Here is a 19,330-nt window from a genome sequence, read left to right on the forward strand (position 1 = left end):
AATTAGTAAGTTCAATCTCTTTATTAGTTGCTGACGACTCATACACAAGAGCTACACTTGAATTTTTTATCTACATTTTTATTATACAGGATTGGATATCCGCCGTATTTGAATGATTCATATATTTCAGGATATTAGAGAGTCCATGTTATAAAAACTTGAAAAATGAAGGATATTTAGAAAATATTTCCTTCATGTTAATTGCATAGTGGATAATTCGAGCTGTGCCACAATTAAACAATTTACGATGCCACCGTTAATCATAGGTTTGCATATTTTTAATGGTTGTATCACAGTCATTCAACCGACAATGTGGCATATAATTTTCGAATTAAATTGGTAATAATGCTGGAGTCGGAGTCGGGAGTCGGAGTCGGTACGTTTAAAGACCCAGGAGTCGGAGTCGGTACGTTTAAAGACTCAGGAGTCGGAGTCGGTATATTGAAAATGTGTGGAGTCGGAGTCGGAGCCGGAGTCGGTGGTAAAATTCACCGACTCCACAGCCCTGGCCTCAACCTCCCACGCGCTTAGTTGTTTTCCCCCTGGAGTTGCAAATTAAATTTATTCAGATGTGACGTTAAATGTACCAGGCAAGCAAGATGAGATACCCATTTTCGATTACAAGATTATACGTCGGCGATATTTGTGTTTTGGAGGGAAGTTTCCATTTCATTTCTCAGTTCATACACTCGTGTAGGCATAGCGTAATTGATTTCGACGATGTAGGTTACTATTATACCGTAGCAATGCCGCATTTTTTTATGCAGTGCTGCACTGCAGATTGAATCTCATTATGAAACGGCGGGTCGCATTCTAGTGATAACTAATTACTATGTCGCGGGCCAGTTTGAAAGGGATGGACTATTCGGCGCCTTGACATATTATTATCGAAAGCCTCGACCAGGCCTGGGTTTCATAGCCGACGGTCCTTCTGTGAGCGCAAACGGCGGGGAACACTCTATCTCGTAATCGCAAATGCAGTTCGGCTCACTTTGATATTAGGCGTTCTTTCATTTTTACGAAGAGGTAACCTTATTAAAAGCAAAAAATCGAGCGACAACATGTTGCGCAAAGCGTGTAGTAAATTTTTACTTTTGATAAACCTATCGCAAATTATTCCACTTTAGTGTACGGAGATCTACCAAAATATGATCGGCTAACTGATACCTCAATCATTACGTATCAACAGTTGCGGCCAGACTAGTCAATTTCAGTTGGCCTAGTAAGTTCACAATCTGTGCAGTTATTACTGATTTCGCAAATTACCTCACGGGTCACTCAAAACCCTATCACGGGCCACGGATTGGCCGCCCCTGTGTTACTAGGTTGCTATTCCACCCTTGTGGATTTTAGGGTTCGTATCGAACTTGGGGCGTTACGTTCCTTGATTTCGCCTATCTATACTATCTCCGCTCTACAAAATTTCCCCAGGCCGTAGCCTAGAACTCGCTCGGTATGTACAATGGTCCTGCGAGCGGCTATGCAATGCCAGCTCTGTGGATCCTACTGCACCTATTTGCGTAGGCGTAAGGCTTCCCGCTACCGAGGCGAGTTACTGTCCCTGGGCCCACGGATTGCCATAAGAGCAATCGTCTAAATTGGGATTACTCCTGCCTAACTTATTTGCTAACTAACTACGCTTCGGAACAAAGCCCATCTTGAACTCGAGACAATAAGGGCCCAGCCCATCGTGCCGCTCGAATTTGTCCACAAGCTCGCAATGAAGGCTTTGCTCCAGGGACTAATCGCCCGTCTGGAGGTTGCCAGCCGCCAAAAACGTGCCGTAATTATTTTATTCAACCTGACTTACTTCCGATTTGAAGCTGATACGAACCCACCGGGTGGCAGGTTCATATTCCTTACTTAGTGTAAGGTCTGCTCGGCCGCGCTCGTAAATCGCCGTAGTGAACGCAACACCTCTAAGCGGGACCCCGCGCATTTCCCAGCCTAGTCTTCCAGGATAAGCCTGCATAATAATATTCGGACATTGATGATCCCGGGTACCTGTTGACAGTAATCGCCAAAAAAGGTTATTGAAAAGCAATAATTAGCATTCACTAAATCAGACACATTCCCACACTTGACAAACGGCAGCCTACCTTAACCAATTAATTATTTTACCATTTCACGCCTTCCTGTTCTATCCAGAGGCCCCAATTCGGACATGCTCGCAGGTCTCTCTCCCAAGTCTTGGAGGTGCTGCGGCCGCGGCATTAATAATAGGGATATTAATATATTAATCTCAAGTGGGTCCCCTTCGACGGGTTTCCACAAACGAGAATCTTACAACCTTCGGAGAAATCAAAATTACTTATGATAGTATCTTGCGTTCGATACGGAAAAAAACTCACAACTCCATACATGCCAACCAGGTCGCCTTTATGCCGGCCGTAATTTGTAGTTTTAAAATCTTGTTATGGCGAAACTTGGCGGGGTTTCCACAGCAACCCCAGAGTGAGCTATTGCTAGATATGGCCCGCAAGCTGTGCCCGTAACCTCCATCATGGGCCGCTCGTATCTGCGAGCCCAGGGGCTCGAATTCAAACTGAAAGGACCATTATGATCAATGACAATCGAAATGGTATCCAAAGAAAACACAGGCCGGCTTTTTACAATCGGGATCATATTTGGTGTACTAAATTTTCTCTTTGCAGGGTGCAAGAACAAAGCGACTTGGTGCGCACTACTTCAAGCGCGTAGATACCCGGGCAAAGCTCCAACTTTCCATGACTGCAACTACGTTTAGCCACCGCTACATGGGACACAAAATATTTCTGAAGTACTCAACCCATTCGTCTGATCTTTAACGTAACCTCGGTGCAAGGATGCCAGCTGCAGTCCCGCGCGTAGCATGCGTTCTTCCTAAGCTTCAACTCATCTGCGTCGTGTTGGAGTCCAAAAATCGGACTGGATAGATGCTGATTTGAGGCTGCTTATATGCATTTCTGATTCAAAAACAAACTAACATTTTTTCGCCCACAGCTGGTTATCAGTTTCGGGCCCAGTTCCTGGAGAGTTATTTCTTTCTTTATTCTTTTATGAGTCACAGTTCGTGGACCAGCCGTGCTCATTGTCCGATTGTTTTTTGGCTCCAAGAGCTGTCAATCATCACTACTTGTGCGAGAGCTTGTCTTTTTTAGCTTTATTAATGACTACGAGTCACTCAAATGATGATGATGATAACGATGATGATGATGACTTCGTGCGCAAGTTGTTCATTCGTCAGTCAGTCAGTCCTCCCTTTTTATCAAAAGGACCCCAATCGCTTACCTATTCCTTTAGGCCGCCGGCGGGCGCTGTTGTTTCATTTTGCGCACACAAAGTTCATTCGAGGTTTTCCTAAACTTGATTACAGCACATAAATTGATAACATATGCCTTAACGATTGTTCTTTTTACTTTATATTGAGGCATAGCAAGTTCATGGATCTTTTATCTACCACTGGGTCATTCCTTACGCTATTCTCAGGATATAACTAGGCCAAGCGTTGTTCGTAAATCAGGGTCTTTTAGATTATTTGCACGCATCACTAACGGCGCACAAGATTCACGTCAGAGGCAATGTCGCAATGCGAAGATCGTTTCACTTGCATTTGGTCAAAATTTGTGAAACACCCCTGCCTTTATGACGAAAAGTGTTGCCTTACAGTTGACATTTCTGGTTACTGGAGCAAGGGGTATATTCCTTTCGGTTTGCCTCGATTTCCCCTGACGAGTGTCAGCCAAAAATATTCGGGTTCATTTCAATATGAATATACTATTTAATTGTATATTGAAGTTCTGTACTTCCAAGAAGCTCCTCGAAGGAATAAATAAATGCCAAATAGTTTTTTTTACAGAATTATACCGGGCGCATGAGATACGTAGCTGGGCGTGGGTTCATTATATTTCAGTTACCCTAGATCAATTGTTCTCGAAACTCCTAGTCAGGAAGTGGCAGTAGGTTCACGCGGGTTTATTATACAGCAAACATATGGCAATATCGTTATTTCATGTTGCGCAACCAACCAGCAACCCAGTGTAGTTGGCTCACATCAGATATCTACTGCCAATTTCGCAGTATGTGGCATCCATTATGAGAATTTGTACCTTGGCACCTTTGAAGTTCAGGACTGTCACTCCCAAATATGGCCACATTGCCGCGACCTCTGTCACCAGGATTACAAACCTGATGGTTCGAAATTCGATCCGCGATGTGATTACGCCCGAAAAAGTCCGCTCTATAAATCTACTTGAACAAACTCAGAACTCGCGCCACCGCAAGTCTCGCGCCGCATCAACATTTCACGGCATAACTCAATGCCATGCACTGCACGGTGTTAATTATAGATCAAGCGTTGACCCGTGACATCAAGCTGGTACAATGTGTATAGAACCGACAAGAATCAGTAGCCCACAGATGATATTCATGCAACAGAGCCCACTACCAATACGACTGAGAACTCGAAGTTCGCGCACCCAATCTAAGCGTATTAACCAAACCACGACTTGCACTTTATACATAAAGACGCCGGTTTTTCCCATTTTAATTAAAATATAACGCGGTTCTAGCGCCCATTATTATCCCGCAGGTGGTTAGCAATTTGGGGTCGGTGAGATTGACCGTTGCCTGCTCAGTGCTCAGTTATCCAATTTTATGATGTAAGTTAGCCCGGACCCGGTGCAGTACCAGTTTATAATCTGCCCCAGGGCCGTACATGTATTACATGAGCCCGTTCCCTGTAAAGTAGATATAGACCGCCCATTTTGTCGTGTGCAATACAAGCTTCAGAACATCCAATCTAGCGATTACGCCATCGCTCATGTGCGTACGTAGCATATAGAGAGTACCGCACGAATAATTTGGCGATTATTGTATCTTCCTTGTACGGGCGAAATCAGAATACATATATTCTTGCGCGTTGTGTCAAATACATGCGACATCATATGCCCACGATTGCTAACACACGAAGTTGATCATCCGAATATAGTGCGAGTTTAGAATCCCGGACAACTGTCGATTTTCCTGAGGTGAATTCATTGGACTACTTTCAACAGCATACCCGTATTATAATTATCGCGTTACCAAACGCCTGGGTTGTGATTGGCTTAGCGATGAATCTTGACCGGCTGGGAATTCAACGTCGAGTTAACTTCATGTTTTCTTTCACTAAATAGTCACAAATTTGCGGAGTTTAAACGGGTCAAAAAATACAACTACAGGTCACATTAATTTGGTCAACTTTGCTGCAACGATAGTTCTTCGCATCTCATTTTAGTTACCATATGGCAGGGGTTCTCAACTTCTCTTGTATAACGGGCCGCATTTTAACGGCAAAAGACGCTGCGGGCCGCAGGACATTATTACCATGTATTTGTGGGCTACAATGAAATTAAGGCTACTGTAGCCTATTTACCAGTCGTATGCGGGCCTTCAACCCTTCCACCGGAGAACCGAACTCTCTGCTTCAAAGCGTGAGCGAGTATGTATGTATGAAATTACGGTCACTTTTTCGTAACAGAGGCCAATATCACATTGAGTTCTCAGTGATATAAGAAGTCTGGCGTTTGGGGTCATTTCTGAGCAAAACCCTTCTCTTTTCATTCCATAGCGGAGGGCTGCACCATTAGTCACATAAGTTAGCTTTGTCAAGTTGATGTTTTCCGCTGGTCACCCTCCCACGTTTTCCGGGCCAGCATCTCTGCAAATATGTCCACTCTGATAAAATGCACCCAGATAATTAGCTATGCAATGTCTGTGGAGTCGGTGAATTCGTCCAATGCTAGGCTAAAGTAGTCTACGCGGCAACGTGTTTCAGAACATGCGATAGAAGATCGACTGACATTGCTGTTACTAATTCGGTCACGGTTGAATCAAACAACTGTATAGCTTCGAAATATGTCAGGTGGTGTTGTCATTGCTGCTAAATTCCGGAAACAGCGAATACTCGTACAATTTTATTGAAATCACACCTTAGCTAGCAGATTTTCTGGGTTTTGCGATATTCCCAGCAATTTTGAACGATGTGTCTGCAACGTCGTCGGCAATTTTACAATTCTTCGAAATATGGATTGCTGGGCTTGACACCTAGCTGGCAACGTTTTTCTAAGATCAGGCGATAGGTATAACTTCCGACGAAACTGTCGTGGTACAATTTTAAGCTTCAACGCTTCGTTACGACTTACGAAAACTGTTTTCCGACAAATGTGACACATCGGTTTTCCATTTATATCTGAGAAAGCAAATTCATTGTTCCACGCAGAGTTACAAACTCAATGTTCGCCGTTTAATTTCCCATTCCTTGATCTTGTTTCAGTTCAAACCATTCGCGGTGAGTGACACACTCTTTACAAAATGTACTCGGGATTCTCTTGAACCAGAGTCAACCAAATACAGATTCAAAACAATAACAATCTAAACTCGAGCATATATCAAGGAACCAGAACACATCAAAAATGAGTAATCAAACGAAACAGAGACGGTGCGATAAGATAGCTAAGCAGCTAAATTAATATGTAACAATATCGTGTCAGTAATAATTGCGTTCATGATGAAAGGTGTCGCGGGCCGCAAAATAAACCTCTGCGGGCCGCGGGTTGAGAACCCCTGCCATATGGCATCGATTATGAAATTTGACTCCTCATAACTTCCTGAATTTGCATCGCACATCAAGCGTTAACGGATATTCACTCTATCGGGCCAGATTTAAAAATGTTGCCGCAGGTCGCTGAATATAGCCGCGGCGTCGAGTTCAAATTTCGATTCAATTAAAATGGCCGACAAATTATTCCTCTCGTCATTTTTGGTAGTTCCTAGTGATTATCCTCGGTACACGTACACTACATTAATACCCTCAAGTTCAGATTATTCCACCTCACATTTCCACCATTTTTTTTACGCTTTCACGTCAAATTTTATTGGTGTTAAATTCACTTGTTCCATATGAGATCAAATAAACTTGAATAAATTTTATGCTTCGTCACATTACACTTCTTTGACTGCCATTCTCTCGAATTTCATTTAGTGTTCCTCGTGTAGAGCTGGGTATTAAATGCACTTGTACCAAATAATCCAACTCCCATTTGATATTAAATGCCCTTTTCTCCTCTGTTACTGTTCTTTTTCGTTTTACGGACATAATGCGATGTAGACCAACTTTATAATGTAATTGGGCTAAGGAAAAAATTTTGTCCCAATGTATTCTCTTTCCGTTTGCTCAATACACCCACACCCACACAATGTTATCCGCTTACCAAGGCTTTTATAACTACGGTTCAACCTATCGCAGTATCGCCAATAGGTCACTCACATTTGGACTTCGTGACAAGACTGACTAAGCTTAGTCCTTGGTCCTCATACTTAACTGAAATTGGCAAAGTGTGGCGTAACGATGCAATAAGAAAACGGTACTAGGCAAAGTCAGCTTTACCGGTATTCATGACAAGAGACGACTGGAAATAAAATTATCCAATTCACTGAAGGCGTTACACAGACAATTACCAGTTTATGTTAATGGAAAATTTTAAGATTGTATGGAAACTCCTTCTGCCCACATACATGAAGATTGATCAATTTCATAATAGTTGACTCCTCCAATACAGACAGATGGAAAGCAGATCTACATTTAGCAACCATTATTGTGCCCTCAACTCTCGATAAGGTGCACACGGACGAGATAGTCGCATATTCGTACCGCTGGAAGCCTAATAAGCAAATCTGAAATTGACGATCCCGGACGAGGACGGGGCTCGTGCACTTTTGGACCAAAAACACATTTTCTCCGTAAAGCTGTAGTGAGTTTGGTCCGAAAGGGCACGAGCCCCGCAGGTCCGTCTTTTAGTCGGTAAGTTGCAGTATCATATTATGTCGCTTGAAGCAGCTGGAAACGTAGTCACAGAGTATGCAGTGAAAGAGTTTAGCACACTGATTTAACTATACCCTCGATCAGTGGCGGCTCGTCCTATAGGGCAACTGGGGCATTGCCCCACCTAAAATTCTGTTCAATAACAATTTAACCATTTATAGACGCACAGCAATCAATACATACCGAGATCACAGCGAAACCCGCGTTCTTCTTGTGCTTTCGCTTGCAAATGCCCATACATAGCGAAGTCTCTGCGAAAATCGAATTCTCTTCTGTGTTTTCGCTTTGAGAATGCCTAGCCGGGGCTTGCCCCGGTAGCGCTCATAACAGGCTTTCACTATCTATTCTCTCAAAGCCGCGCACAATAAAGAAACGGTGATTTACTCTCTCCTATTCGTAAAATGGCCGAGCAACCGGGGCAAATATGCTTGTCGCCCCTAAGGTGTGATGTAACAATCGTATCTATATCTGAACTCGGTTACCGTAATATGCGTTGAGTCGACCTTTGCTGGTATAGGTCGATTTTGACTGTGTTTCGCACCATGATAATTCTTGAAACTTGGTATGATATGTCGTGAAGGTAGTATTTAACACTGCTCCAAGTTTCAGGCTTGCTACTTAAAGATAAGGGTAGTAATTCCGTTTCCGAAGTTCAGTGTGTGCTGATCTATCATGTACAATTGTACATAGTACAGCAAACAGATTTTACTCGAAAGCCAGTATTGGTCTCCATTGATTTTGACGATGTTCTATACCGAGATCGGTCATGACATTTGGCACGGTAAGTGTTAGTATCGACCGCTGTAACAAGTTTTAAGTTTGTCACTGAACTATGTGGGTGGTAATTTCGTTTCCAAAGTCGAGTAAGAGCTGACTCTTCATTTATCGCTAACAAATTTACGCAAAAGCCGTTATTGGTCTCTATTGATTTTAACGATGTTCCATACCTAGATCTGTCATGAGCTTTTGCACGGTATGTCTTGATTTTAGTATCGAACGCGGTGCCAAGTCTTAAAGTTGACACTCAATGATTGAGGCAGTTATTTCGTTTTCGAGGTCGAGTATGGTAGAGATGCGCGCTGATCTGATACTTAGCCTACCTACGTCATTGCGGATCTCACGCAAAAGCCGGTGTCGGTATGTGCTAATCTATAGTCTGCGTTCCCATAACGAGATCGGTGATGATATTTTCAATGGTATATCTCGATGATCGCATGAAACAGCTAACCAAGATTCTCGGTTTGCATTCAAATATTCACATAATTTTATGTTCGCCAATGTCCATTTCACTGTGAAATTGTGGCCTTCAAACCATTTGCTTACAATCTTCTGTCAAATGCGATAGCTATTTCATTTTCGATGTCGGCTAACAGCTGATCATTCGATCAGCCTACTCCTCGATCTATTTTAGTCAAAGTTCGGTGTTCGTCTGTTTGTATTGATTTTGATAGTGTACCATACCGGAATGGGTTATGAGATTGCGTATGCTACTTCTCGATGATTTCTTGTAACAGTATACTAAGTTTACGGCTTTTATTCATGTATTTATTGATTAATATATTTTCCAACGGCGATTTCGCAGCAGACTTATAGACAGTAAGCCGTATGTGTTGTGTCACAGTCTCCAGTTTCAAGGCCAAAATGTCCTATGTTGTTCCGAGACCGAAGTTCCGAGGCTGCTGTCCTTAGTTCTTCAAAGACCATTCAAATTGATGTTCTGGATTCAATATGACAGGCCCAATCTATGAGATAACAATTGCGTATGTGTCCGAACTCGTTGACCTTTCCAGTTCGGCTTACGCAATCTCTCGAGTTCTAGTCATTGGAATTAGTCAGGTCAAGTCAAGCGCGAACATGAATCGTATTGAATCTTTGCTCCGTACGTAGTTTACGCAGTTGCCTTTAGAGCGAAAATGAGAGGTATAGAAGTTGTCCACTGTCCAGTCTATTGATCCAATCGTACGCCGGGTGCCTCCGCTTTGGTTGCCTATTATCACCTGGTCGTAACCAGAGATGGCCACAGTCCGGTTCTGGAGCCGGAGCAGGATTTCAATGTTTTTTTTACCTGGCCGGACTGGATCCGGATTTTGAATTTGGGGTGACGGTTGGATTTTAGCCGGATTTTTTTGCTGTGATATGATTAATTAGCATTGTTCTGGCAGGATTTTTTCGGATTCCGAACTGGACATTCACCAGCCGGATTTCTTTGGACTCTGAATTTCCAACTGCAAGCCGGATCCGGATAGATTCGGATCCCGAAATTTTGGAATCCGCCCATCTCTGGTCGTAACCACCAGCTCAGTGGTCGTAACACACCAGGATCGTGTACGAAACACTTTCGGACGGGCTTAGAAAAATTAGGGTCAATCGATTTGCGTAATCTCTAACTCTACCATGAAATCATAACGCATGCTACTAAGGATGACCTGATACTTGATTCGTGGCATAGGGCGATTCTTAATTCACGTTCATTTTGTAAAATAATCCTTTGATTAAAAATAAATGAATAAAACATTTTTTACCACACTTCAAGTCACGGCTCACCGGCAAACCTCTCGCGGCACCTACGTTAAAATCACTGTTGTCGGGAAATTCATGTGACCATCATAAAGTTACTTTTTTACGTTGGAAAACGCCATTGTGACGTCATGTTGATAAAAGTGGCTCGCAGCCCTTGCCCCACCACCCGATATTGTCACGAGCCGCCACTGCCCTCGATTGTCGTAATAAGTTTTATCATACATTTAACATATGATCCATCAACACACGGCATCAGCACATGCATTTCACATGATGCGCTCACGGCCGCACAATTATGCCTCTACGGCCGCAGGTTGCCCACCCCTGATCTAAATGACTTGCTGATCAACACAGTAGCCTGTGACGGCTTACCCATGAGCATTGTGGATCGCCCTCAATTCAAGGAACTCATGAATGCGATGGAGCCAAATATTCTCTGCCTGATCACAGAACAATTTGCTCTTCGCTGCTACCAAATCACGAACAACACATTGTGGAAAATATACGGGAAGATCTGAGATCGGTTCAAGCTTGTTACGCTACGGTTGATTTAGGGACTAACCGAATGATGGTGTCGTTTTTTTGCCTTGACTGTCCACTACATAAATGACGAATTTGCTCTGCAAAAGCGGACGCTAAATTGCGACGTGTTTTCAGGACGTCACACAGCCGAAAATATCGCAGCAGCCTACGAACGGATCGTTCAACTGTACACTGTCGAAATGAAGGTGAAGAAAGTTGTATCCGACAATGACCGTGCCATGTTGAAGGCTTTCAGGGAATCATTGTTACAGTTACGCCGTAAGCAGGACGCTTACTACGATAATGATGAGAGCAGTGCTGGAACTGCTCACGATCGTGAAAGCGGCGAAGACACTGCATCCCATATTTCAGACCCTCTGCAAGATGATGTAATAGAGCTGGAGAACGACCACTTGTTGTCAATGTTACCGCAATGTGTTTCCTGTTTTGCCCACAGCATGCAACTGGGTATAATCCATGCTATAAAAAATGCGAAGGATACGGATTCAGCAGCTCATAATATGGTGCTAAAATTGTCCAAGTTGTCCGCGGCTCCGAGAAAAAGCATTCATGCAGCTGCCTTCTTGCATTGCATAGTAAGAACATATCGTCGCAGTGGAATCAAAGTATCTTATGTCCATTTTACAGATTTTGGGAAAATTAACTTTGAGTGAAGTTTTCATCTTCTTTCAGCCATATATTGACCCCGATTAACTGTGATACACTGAAACGGACATAACCATGGCTAAGATATGACTGAAAGAAATACAAAAATTTTCGAAAAGTCTATTTCTTTCAAGTTTAAAAAAGGGAGCTTCAAAATTTGAAAACTGGACATAAGATACTTTGATTCCACTGCGACGATATATCTCTGCCAAAGAAACGAAACTCGGTGGAATTCAACGTTGAAAATGTTGAAATCCATATAAAGGGCTGTAGTTCAGAATCTGAACAGCGCGATTGAGGTGCTGACTGCACGCAAGGAGAAGCCAATAAGACTATATAAGGTCTATGGACATTGCGTTCATTGATGAAATAGTTGTGACTCTAGATCCGTTTGCAGAGGCAATGAATTTTGTAGAAGGTGACGAGCATGTGACCATTTCAGCAGTCTGCGCCTGTGTGGTTGGGCTGAACCTGCAAATGTCTCCAGTAAAGTCGCACAACTGCCCAGATTTCGTTGCCTGTTTAAAGCAAGAAATCAATGAAAGACTCGCTCCGTTTGTACAAAATCCGGTTTACCAAGTGGCAACGTTCCTAGATCCCCGCTTCAAGTCAGCCTGGTAGGACAACGAAGAAGACGTGACAACGTTGCATGAATACATTTCGGCCTTGTTAGATACGCGGAGGCAGCTGGCATCAGACAAAGAAGCCGAGTACGACCATGGCCAAGGTAAGTTTGATCGCTCTACCCTTACATTGAAAATTAGAGTTGGTAAGCCAGACTATGAAAACTAAAATTCTACAGAGGTGTCAACAAGCTCCACTGGATCGTCTTCTCGATCCCGGCTGTCCAACGCTCAAGAAACCGAGACTCTCACTCTTCAACTTTCTACCTCAAAGTTAGTGTCGTTCGCTTGAAGTTAAATCCGGCCCGTCTGAGGTGAAAAAGTATGTCAGGGAACAGCGACTACCCCTGGGTCAGAATGTGCTAAACTATTGGCGGAATATGACCGACTTGCCAGAATTACGAAACTTGGCGAAAGATTTTCTTGGGATGACTGCGACATCTGCGCCCAGTGAAAGGGCTTTCTCGCATGCTGGGATTTTGTATTCACCGAAGAGGGCAAAACTCAACGAAAAAACATTTTCGCGACTCATGTTGATTCGCTGCAATCATCAACAGTTGCAGAAAATGGTTTAGTCTATCCTGTACAAATTACAGAATAGTTCTGTCCGTCTGATTTTTCAGTAATTTCATTGTACCAACGTTCATGTGTAACGCCTATTTTATTTGAATAAATTACAAATGAATGAGTTGATTCAGAATTAAATTTAGTTAGTAGTGTTTTAGTTAGTTAGTTGCCGATATTTAATAGTCGTTAGTTCTAGTTCTAGTTGTAGTTGCGAGTTTTGAAAATTTGCTAGTTCTAGTTCTAGTTCTAGTTGCGCATTTTGAAAATCGAGTATAGTTTGTACAAGTCTGAACGCAACACTGCAGTCGGATGCTTATAATGTCTCCTACGAACATGTGGCATTTGCTGTCCTGATGGATTATTTGCGTGAATGCCTTTCTTCTTGATAAATATCAACTTACAAATGTGCTGGATATCACAAGCAATTTTCTATTTTCTCAGAATTGCTTCGCGGCCATGTGTTTGACACCCCTGGTCTCCGATGCCCTCGTGCCGAGATCATATTATTTGTATGCTAGGCTTACCATATTTTGAAAATGCAAAAAGAGGACACTTTTGCAGAAATTTGCAAGATACAAAACCGGAGTAGAATTCCCAAAAACCGGTGAATTTTTCCCACTTTGCGGTCGGTTGACTGAAAAAAAAAAAAAAAAAAAAAAAAAGGTCTTCATTTCGGTCAGAGCTGAAATCACCGCTTTTCCTCCGAAATATCCGCCGGAGCTTCACTTCTGCGCTATTTTGCGGCATATCACTCGCAATTTCCTCTATATCTGACCTCAATTTTCAAAAAAGAGGGCAAAATCTCAAAAAAGAGGACAAAAGGGCGTCCTCCGAGGACACTTTCAAAAAAGTCAAAAAAGAGGACAAATCCTCTTAAAAGAGGACGTATGGTAAGCCTATTGTATGCCATTACTGACCGAGAGGTAGATATCTGTGCAAGAGACCAATATATCATAATAAATAATTTAATCTTTTATTTAACCCTTTTAAAATCGGATTGCGTATACGCAATCGATCAACTTCATCAGGCCATATCTGTATTTGTCTACGTCCTAGAGGCTTCATTTTTGTTCGTAGGGAAAGCTAGCAATCTTCTGATTTATATGATACCTAATTAGAAGGTATAAGGCATGACAATTTTCGAGCACCGACGATCTTACATAAGGAGTTCGGCCGAAAATACGCAAGAAAAAAAAAGTGGTTATCACCAAAAATTTCCAGATATTTTCCGAGTGGGAAATCTTGTCAGACATTCTGCCAGAACATCAGAAGTCGACTTGTACGGTGTTCTGTGTAATTTTTCACCGTTTCAAACATCAAAACTTGTTCTAGGGAGTATTCTAAAGGGGTTTGGTAGTTGTGGTCACGCTTCGGTGATTTTCCAGAACATAGTTAAGTTCGTGACCGAATATGAGTCATAAACTGGTTCACTACGCCTGCAAATGGCTGGATACGACGAGAGAAAGTATACCACGTTGTTTCATGCCATTAACTGGGCGGTAAGGGTCCGATTCGGTATTGATCTTGAAGTTGACCATTGTGACCACTTACTGACCACGCCCATATGTAAATTTTTCATTATTTTTGATTTTTCGATAACTGGCGAGCGGCGTGGTTGACGGCCATGGTTGACGGCTTGTTTGAAACCAGGCAACGGTGGCTACGCACTCATGCATCATTTTTGGCTCTCTGGCGCTTTCTTGTGGGTCAGTCTTGAAAATTGAGAGAAAGAAATAAATTTTTTAGAGAAAAAGTTTGTTTATTTAGTCTTATAAAAAACCTTAGACAGGTTTTGGCGTGTCGATCGATGGCGGAAACGGTAGAGGGATATAGTCCGCCCACTTTTAAACTGAAATAGCCCAAATGTAAGTCTTGCTGAGGTCACGGTATGAATTGAAAAGTGATGGTCAGTTTCGCGAAAACTGACCAAATTTCAAAAGGGTTAATAAAGAACAATAACAAACTGTGTCTGAAGACTTCGTCACTACGTAATTTGGTGCAAACAAGTATAACGCACGCATGTCTTCTCTTCGCCCGTCTTCCAATCACCACAAAATAGGCAGGGATAATAGTAAAACAATACGGTAAATATACGTGGCGGGGCCCGGCGTATCGAACAGTATTTCGCAAGATATCGGAGGTCGGAGCGTTGCAGTTGACCCAGATCACTTAACTTTGTCTGTAATTAAAACAAAGGTATATCGTATGGCGTACATCATACTTACCGTAGCCATAGCGTAGCACGTTTTTACATAATTGTCCCATGCGTAGTTTAGCTTATAGTTTGTTCATCTGGTGGTAGGCCTACTTTCAGAATGTCATGTTACGGGATGAAATGTTCAGTAATGTGAATAGGACCGAAAAGAAATTTTAGAATCCGCAGTTATAAACGCATCAATTTACTATAAGCTGGTGGGATAACTTCTACAGCATTGCTGCGATTGTTTGCACAATAAGGTCAGTCATGTTCAAAACAGGCCAGTCTCCTAAATCTTTGATTTGGAAATGAGAGTGGAAATTCTTCCCGACAAATTTCCGTCACGCTTATAATTTTTCGCCACGCGCGAAAACTTTCCAGTTACGAGAGAAATCCCTCTGTCATGTCCGACATGTTGTCGAAAGCAACCAACGATTCCAGTCTGGGGTGTGAGGTTGGTTGCGATTAGATGAGGGGTGGGTTTGTAGGCTTGATCTGAAACATCAGCATCGGATTTTCCGTATTATTGCCAACGCCATGGGGGCCTGGATGTACAATTGAGTGATTGACAAATCGCTACAAAACACGCGCGGCGTCGTCGTCGAACTACATGTACCATATTATCAGGACGAGATACATTAAAAACATCGCTCACATCGAGTATGCCAGACCTCAATTGTGGAACAGCATCTCGTTGGCTATCTGACAGTCATCGAGCATGTCCAGTTGTCCACATTCGAGTTGAAATACAAGTTTTACATGTTGAGAAAATTGATTGGTGTTATTGTGATGAAAATTTTCAGGTAACTTCACGCGTGGAACAATGATGCGATATTAACAGAGAAACTAGTCTTTTTTCGTTACTTGAGACAGTGCATTGTGATATTTATTTATGTAGTGTTAGGCTTTCCAAGTTCTATTTAATCCCTAATCAGTTTTAACAATCACGGTGTCTTGGTTGTCATACAGGTACAATATTATTTGAGCTTATCTCGATGCACGATATAGCCATGAAAATTGATTATGCCAGAGCAAATGTAATCAGCTCTTTTTAGCCTACAGATTCAGTATAGAGAAATTTTGCAGCTCTTGGCCGGGAGGTCGCTTGTATTCTGAAGTCGCATGCTACTTGCAAAATGTATTGCTCGCTGGAGAGACGAGACTTCGTTCCACATCTGCCTCTCGGACACAATCACACAGGTCACACAGTTGACTTCCGTGTTCTTTGATGGTTTTGTTTTTTTGATAGATTAATTGAAAAGGAGAAAAAGTCCACAGATGATAGAGAAATTATATTAAAAATTTTGATAGCGGATGCTGCAAAACGTAAAGGCCTCTCTCGTAAAAAGGAAACTGTCTTAAGATAATGTTACCGAAATAAAAAGAAAGACCATAAAAGATGATGATATGACAGCTGCGGTCCAGATGCACTTGTACCAAAATCTAAAAACCCTAAAAAACGAGCAGACGCGTCACCTTTACCTACCACCGTCGACACATCTCCTCACAGATGAGCTAGAGCAGGACGGCTCTCCACCAGAAGACGTGAAGAATTGAATTGGCAAAGCAAGTGCAGGAAATATTTCTGAACGTCAGCAAGGGACTAGATATATTCTGTGCTCTGCTCGGCAACGGACAAGTTGACAGTTATATGCAGTTGTTGGGAAAGAAATCAAAGTACAACATTACAAGGTTTCCGGAGATCATTGTGTCCATTGTGGACGTTTCACACGTTTCTTCTTTTAAGAGGATTTGTCCTCTTTTTTTGACTTATTTGAAAGTGTCCTCGCAGGACGCCTAAATGTCGTATTTTTTGAGATTTTGAGAAATGTTGAGAATTTTGGTTGAATGTACGTAGAAATTGGACCGAGATATTTTTGAGAATTTTGGTTAAATGTGCGTGGAAATTTGACCGATATATAGGAAATCAGCGGCCAAGTAGGCCTAACTGCCCGACGGGTTTTTCGGGACGTGAGCCAGAAAAATGACCCTTTTTTAGTCAACCTACCACAAAGTCCGGAAAAATTTACCATCTTTTCAGGATTTTACCCCGGTAATATAAGTCCGAAAATTTTGAAAAAGTGTCATCTTTTCAGATTCCCTAAATATGGTAACCCTACTTTAGATTGATTCAGTTACTTATTGCCGGTATATCAGCTTGATTTGGAGCTAGTTCTCCGGGCGATGGATACTGTTAGTAAAAAGCTTTCCCAGTTTCTGGAACAGAGGTCTGCTGACCAAGTAGTTCTCGATGCTGTGGATTATGCCATCTGTAATGGAATTGTAATGAGAACACGATTGAAGCCAACATCATCCGATGTGAGTTACTGCTTTTATAAAGTCGCAGACTATATCATCAAGATCTCAAACATACTTTTGTTTTGGCTCTTAGGTTGTTCAACATGTCCCGTTCATGCTCTTACCATCTCCATCTCCAGTACCAAGGAATTTGTATGAGCAAGCAATCTCCGTACAAAAAGACTTCAATTTCCTTATGCATGCGATCAGTCAAGATCCTGACTTTATGAAGTCCGCTTTTTCCACGTAAGATATGAAAGTCTTGTTGTAATTATGTTCATTCTGTATTCGCGTTTTTTCCATTTAACGATTCTTTGAGTAATCGAACCATGCGCAATTTTCTGTACTTAAATGTTGTCTTTTTAGTAGAGCGCCCCGAGAAAAAAAAATACACATCATTTATAAGAAAGATTGGCATTTCAGCGACCATCATTACCGAGACCGATACCAAGACTTCTAAAGTTTCGGCCAACATGCGACTTCACGAAGTGTGTTACCATATAAAACCTTGGGCGAAAATAACCGCCGCATGATGACCAAAACCAATAATTGCCAATTGTCCACTGTCCATACGCGCGGAATATAGTTATGCGCTTGCTATCTACATTCACCTACTGCTTCAGCTCTGCCAGTAAATCTTATCGCTTGGTACGAGAGATGTTGAAAAATCAATATCATTATATGCAATTACCAATATTATAGACAAAATTCCATCCCGCCGTTCACCCGTACCAGACTGAATTTCCGCTTTGACATTCGTAGCACTGGGCAGGAATCACATTGCGGTAAGACTTCTAAGAGAGTATTTTAAATCAAAACATCTCGTTTCAACTAGCTCGCCACTAAGATTTTTTGAGAAATCATGAATTATTTCGCACCATGTTTGTATAAATTATACAACAACCGTAAACTAAAATTTTAAAATAAATCATGTCACGCTTTGGACTGGACATCATGTTGCCTGTTTATATATCAGTCAGTGGGTAGCCTATGGTACTGCATGCAGTATGAAGTAGTGCGCTGTACTCTGGTATGTAACTTGACACTGCAACTCTGAGTGAGTGCATTGCATTGAAGATGTGCATTGGTGAGACGTGTTCTGTGTTTGTTTTTGATGAAGTTCATGTCCGAAAAGGCTAATTCACAACGATCAGTTGAACCAAATACGCTTGCATCCTTCTTAGCTGCTGCGCATACACCACTGTACTTTTCCATTTCAAAAAGGCACCAAAAGTTTGCTGCAGCCTGGTGGGCTTTGAGGTGGAGGTCATTTTGCAGTGTTACAATTTCAATCTCCAACTGTTCAGTATCCAGACATGACAGATTTCTTTGTACCGTACAGCAGCAACGATTACAGAAAGTTAGTAACATGGTACTAAACTGCGTTGAGTGTAAGAGAAACAAGCTGTGTCAAAAGATGCAACACGCAATGGGCATATAAATATATTGAAAATCTGCTAGTACTTCGTGGCTATCTGCTACAGAATAATATCGTTGTTTAGTACTTTAGCATTGTCCTTCATGTCAATCGACCATAACATAACGGAACCCCGCGCCATTTCAAGAACACCGCGAATGGCATTCGGTCATGCCTCCCGTATAGGCAGTGCTTTCACGCCCCCAGTTCGAGCACCACCGCACTGAAATGTATATGCAATAGTACAAAGCTTATTTACTTGGTCGCTGCCTTCGGAGCAGTGTGTAACTTAAATAGCCTTCCTGTTGAGCGAAACTTGCAATTTTTCTTAACTGCGTACTCCCTTGGCCGAGTGTTTCGTGTATTTGTCGTAAGACCGAATTTAATTAAAATCCTCAATTTCGGCGACATGCTCCGCAAAAACTGAAAGGGTGGGTTTACCCCAGACTCCGGTATACAAATGTTTAGTGCTCTAAAGCAGTGGTTCCCAACCTTTGTGGATGACGGAGCCGCATGACAAATTTCAGAGTACGTATGCAGCCGCATGAAAACACTCGAGTGCAGGCTACGTATAATGAAAATTTATTATTCTGCATGCAGGCTACCTACATGCAGATAGACTTCTATAGATTCTATATCAGTTATTTCAACATTGATACACTCATATTGGCGAGTGC

The 19,330-nt window shown here is 42.2% G+C and overlaps 1 protein-coding gene and 1 long non-coding RNA gene across 4 annotated transcripts in view; one reads left to right on the forward strand and one right to left on the reverse strand.

The window, feature by feature from the left end:
* Positions 1-19,330, forward strand: part of LOC145442840 (glutathione synthetase-like) — a 350,056-nt gene that overhangs the window by 306,670 nt on the left and 24,056 nt on the right. Inside the window, exon 1 of one of the 3 annotated variants that reach the window (XM_080320863.1) lies at positions 17,081-17,257. The exons of the other annotated variants lie outside the window; for them this stretch is intronic. Coding sequence (XP_080176989.1) covers positions 17,123-17,257 — 135 coding nt within the window. The 5' untranslated portion in view covers positions 17,081-17,122. Of the gene's footprint in view, positions 1-17,080; positions 17,258-19,330 lie in introns of those variants that run through there. 3 annotated transcript variants of the gene reach the window in all.
* The window catches only part of LOC145442999 (uncharacterized), a 445,110-nt gene that overhangs the window by 102,098 nt on the left and 323,682 nt on the right, over positions 1-19,330 (reverse strand). The gene's annotated exons all lie outside the window — the stretch shown is intronic.

This window comes from Botryllus schlosseri, chromosome 7, assembly GCF_051294905.1.
Source record: "Botryllus schlosseri isolate E-star chromosome 7, Bs_hap1, whole genome shotgun sequence".
NCBI classification, from domain to species: Eukaryota; Metazoa; Chordata; class Ascidiacea; order Stolidobranchia; family Styelidae; genus Botryllus; species Botryllus schlosseri.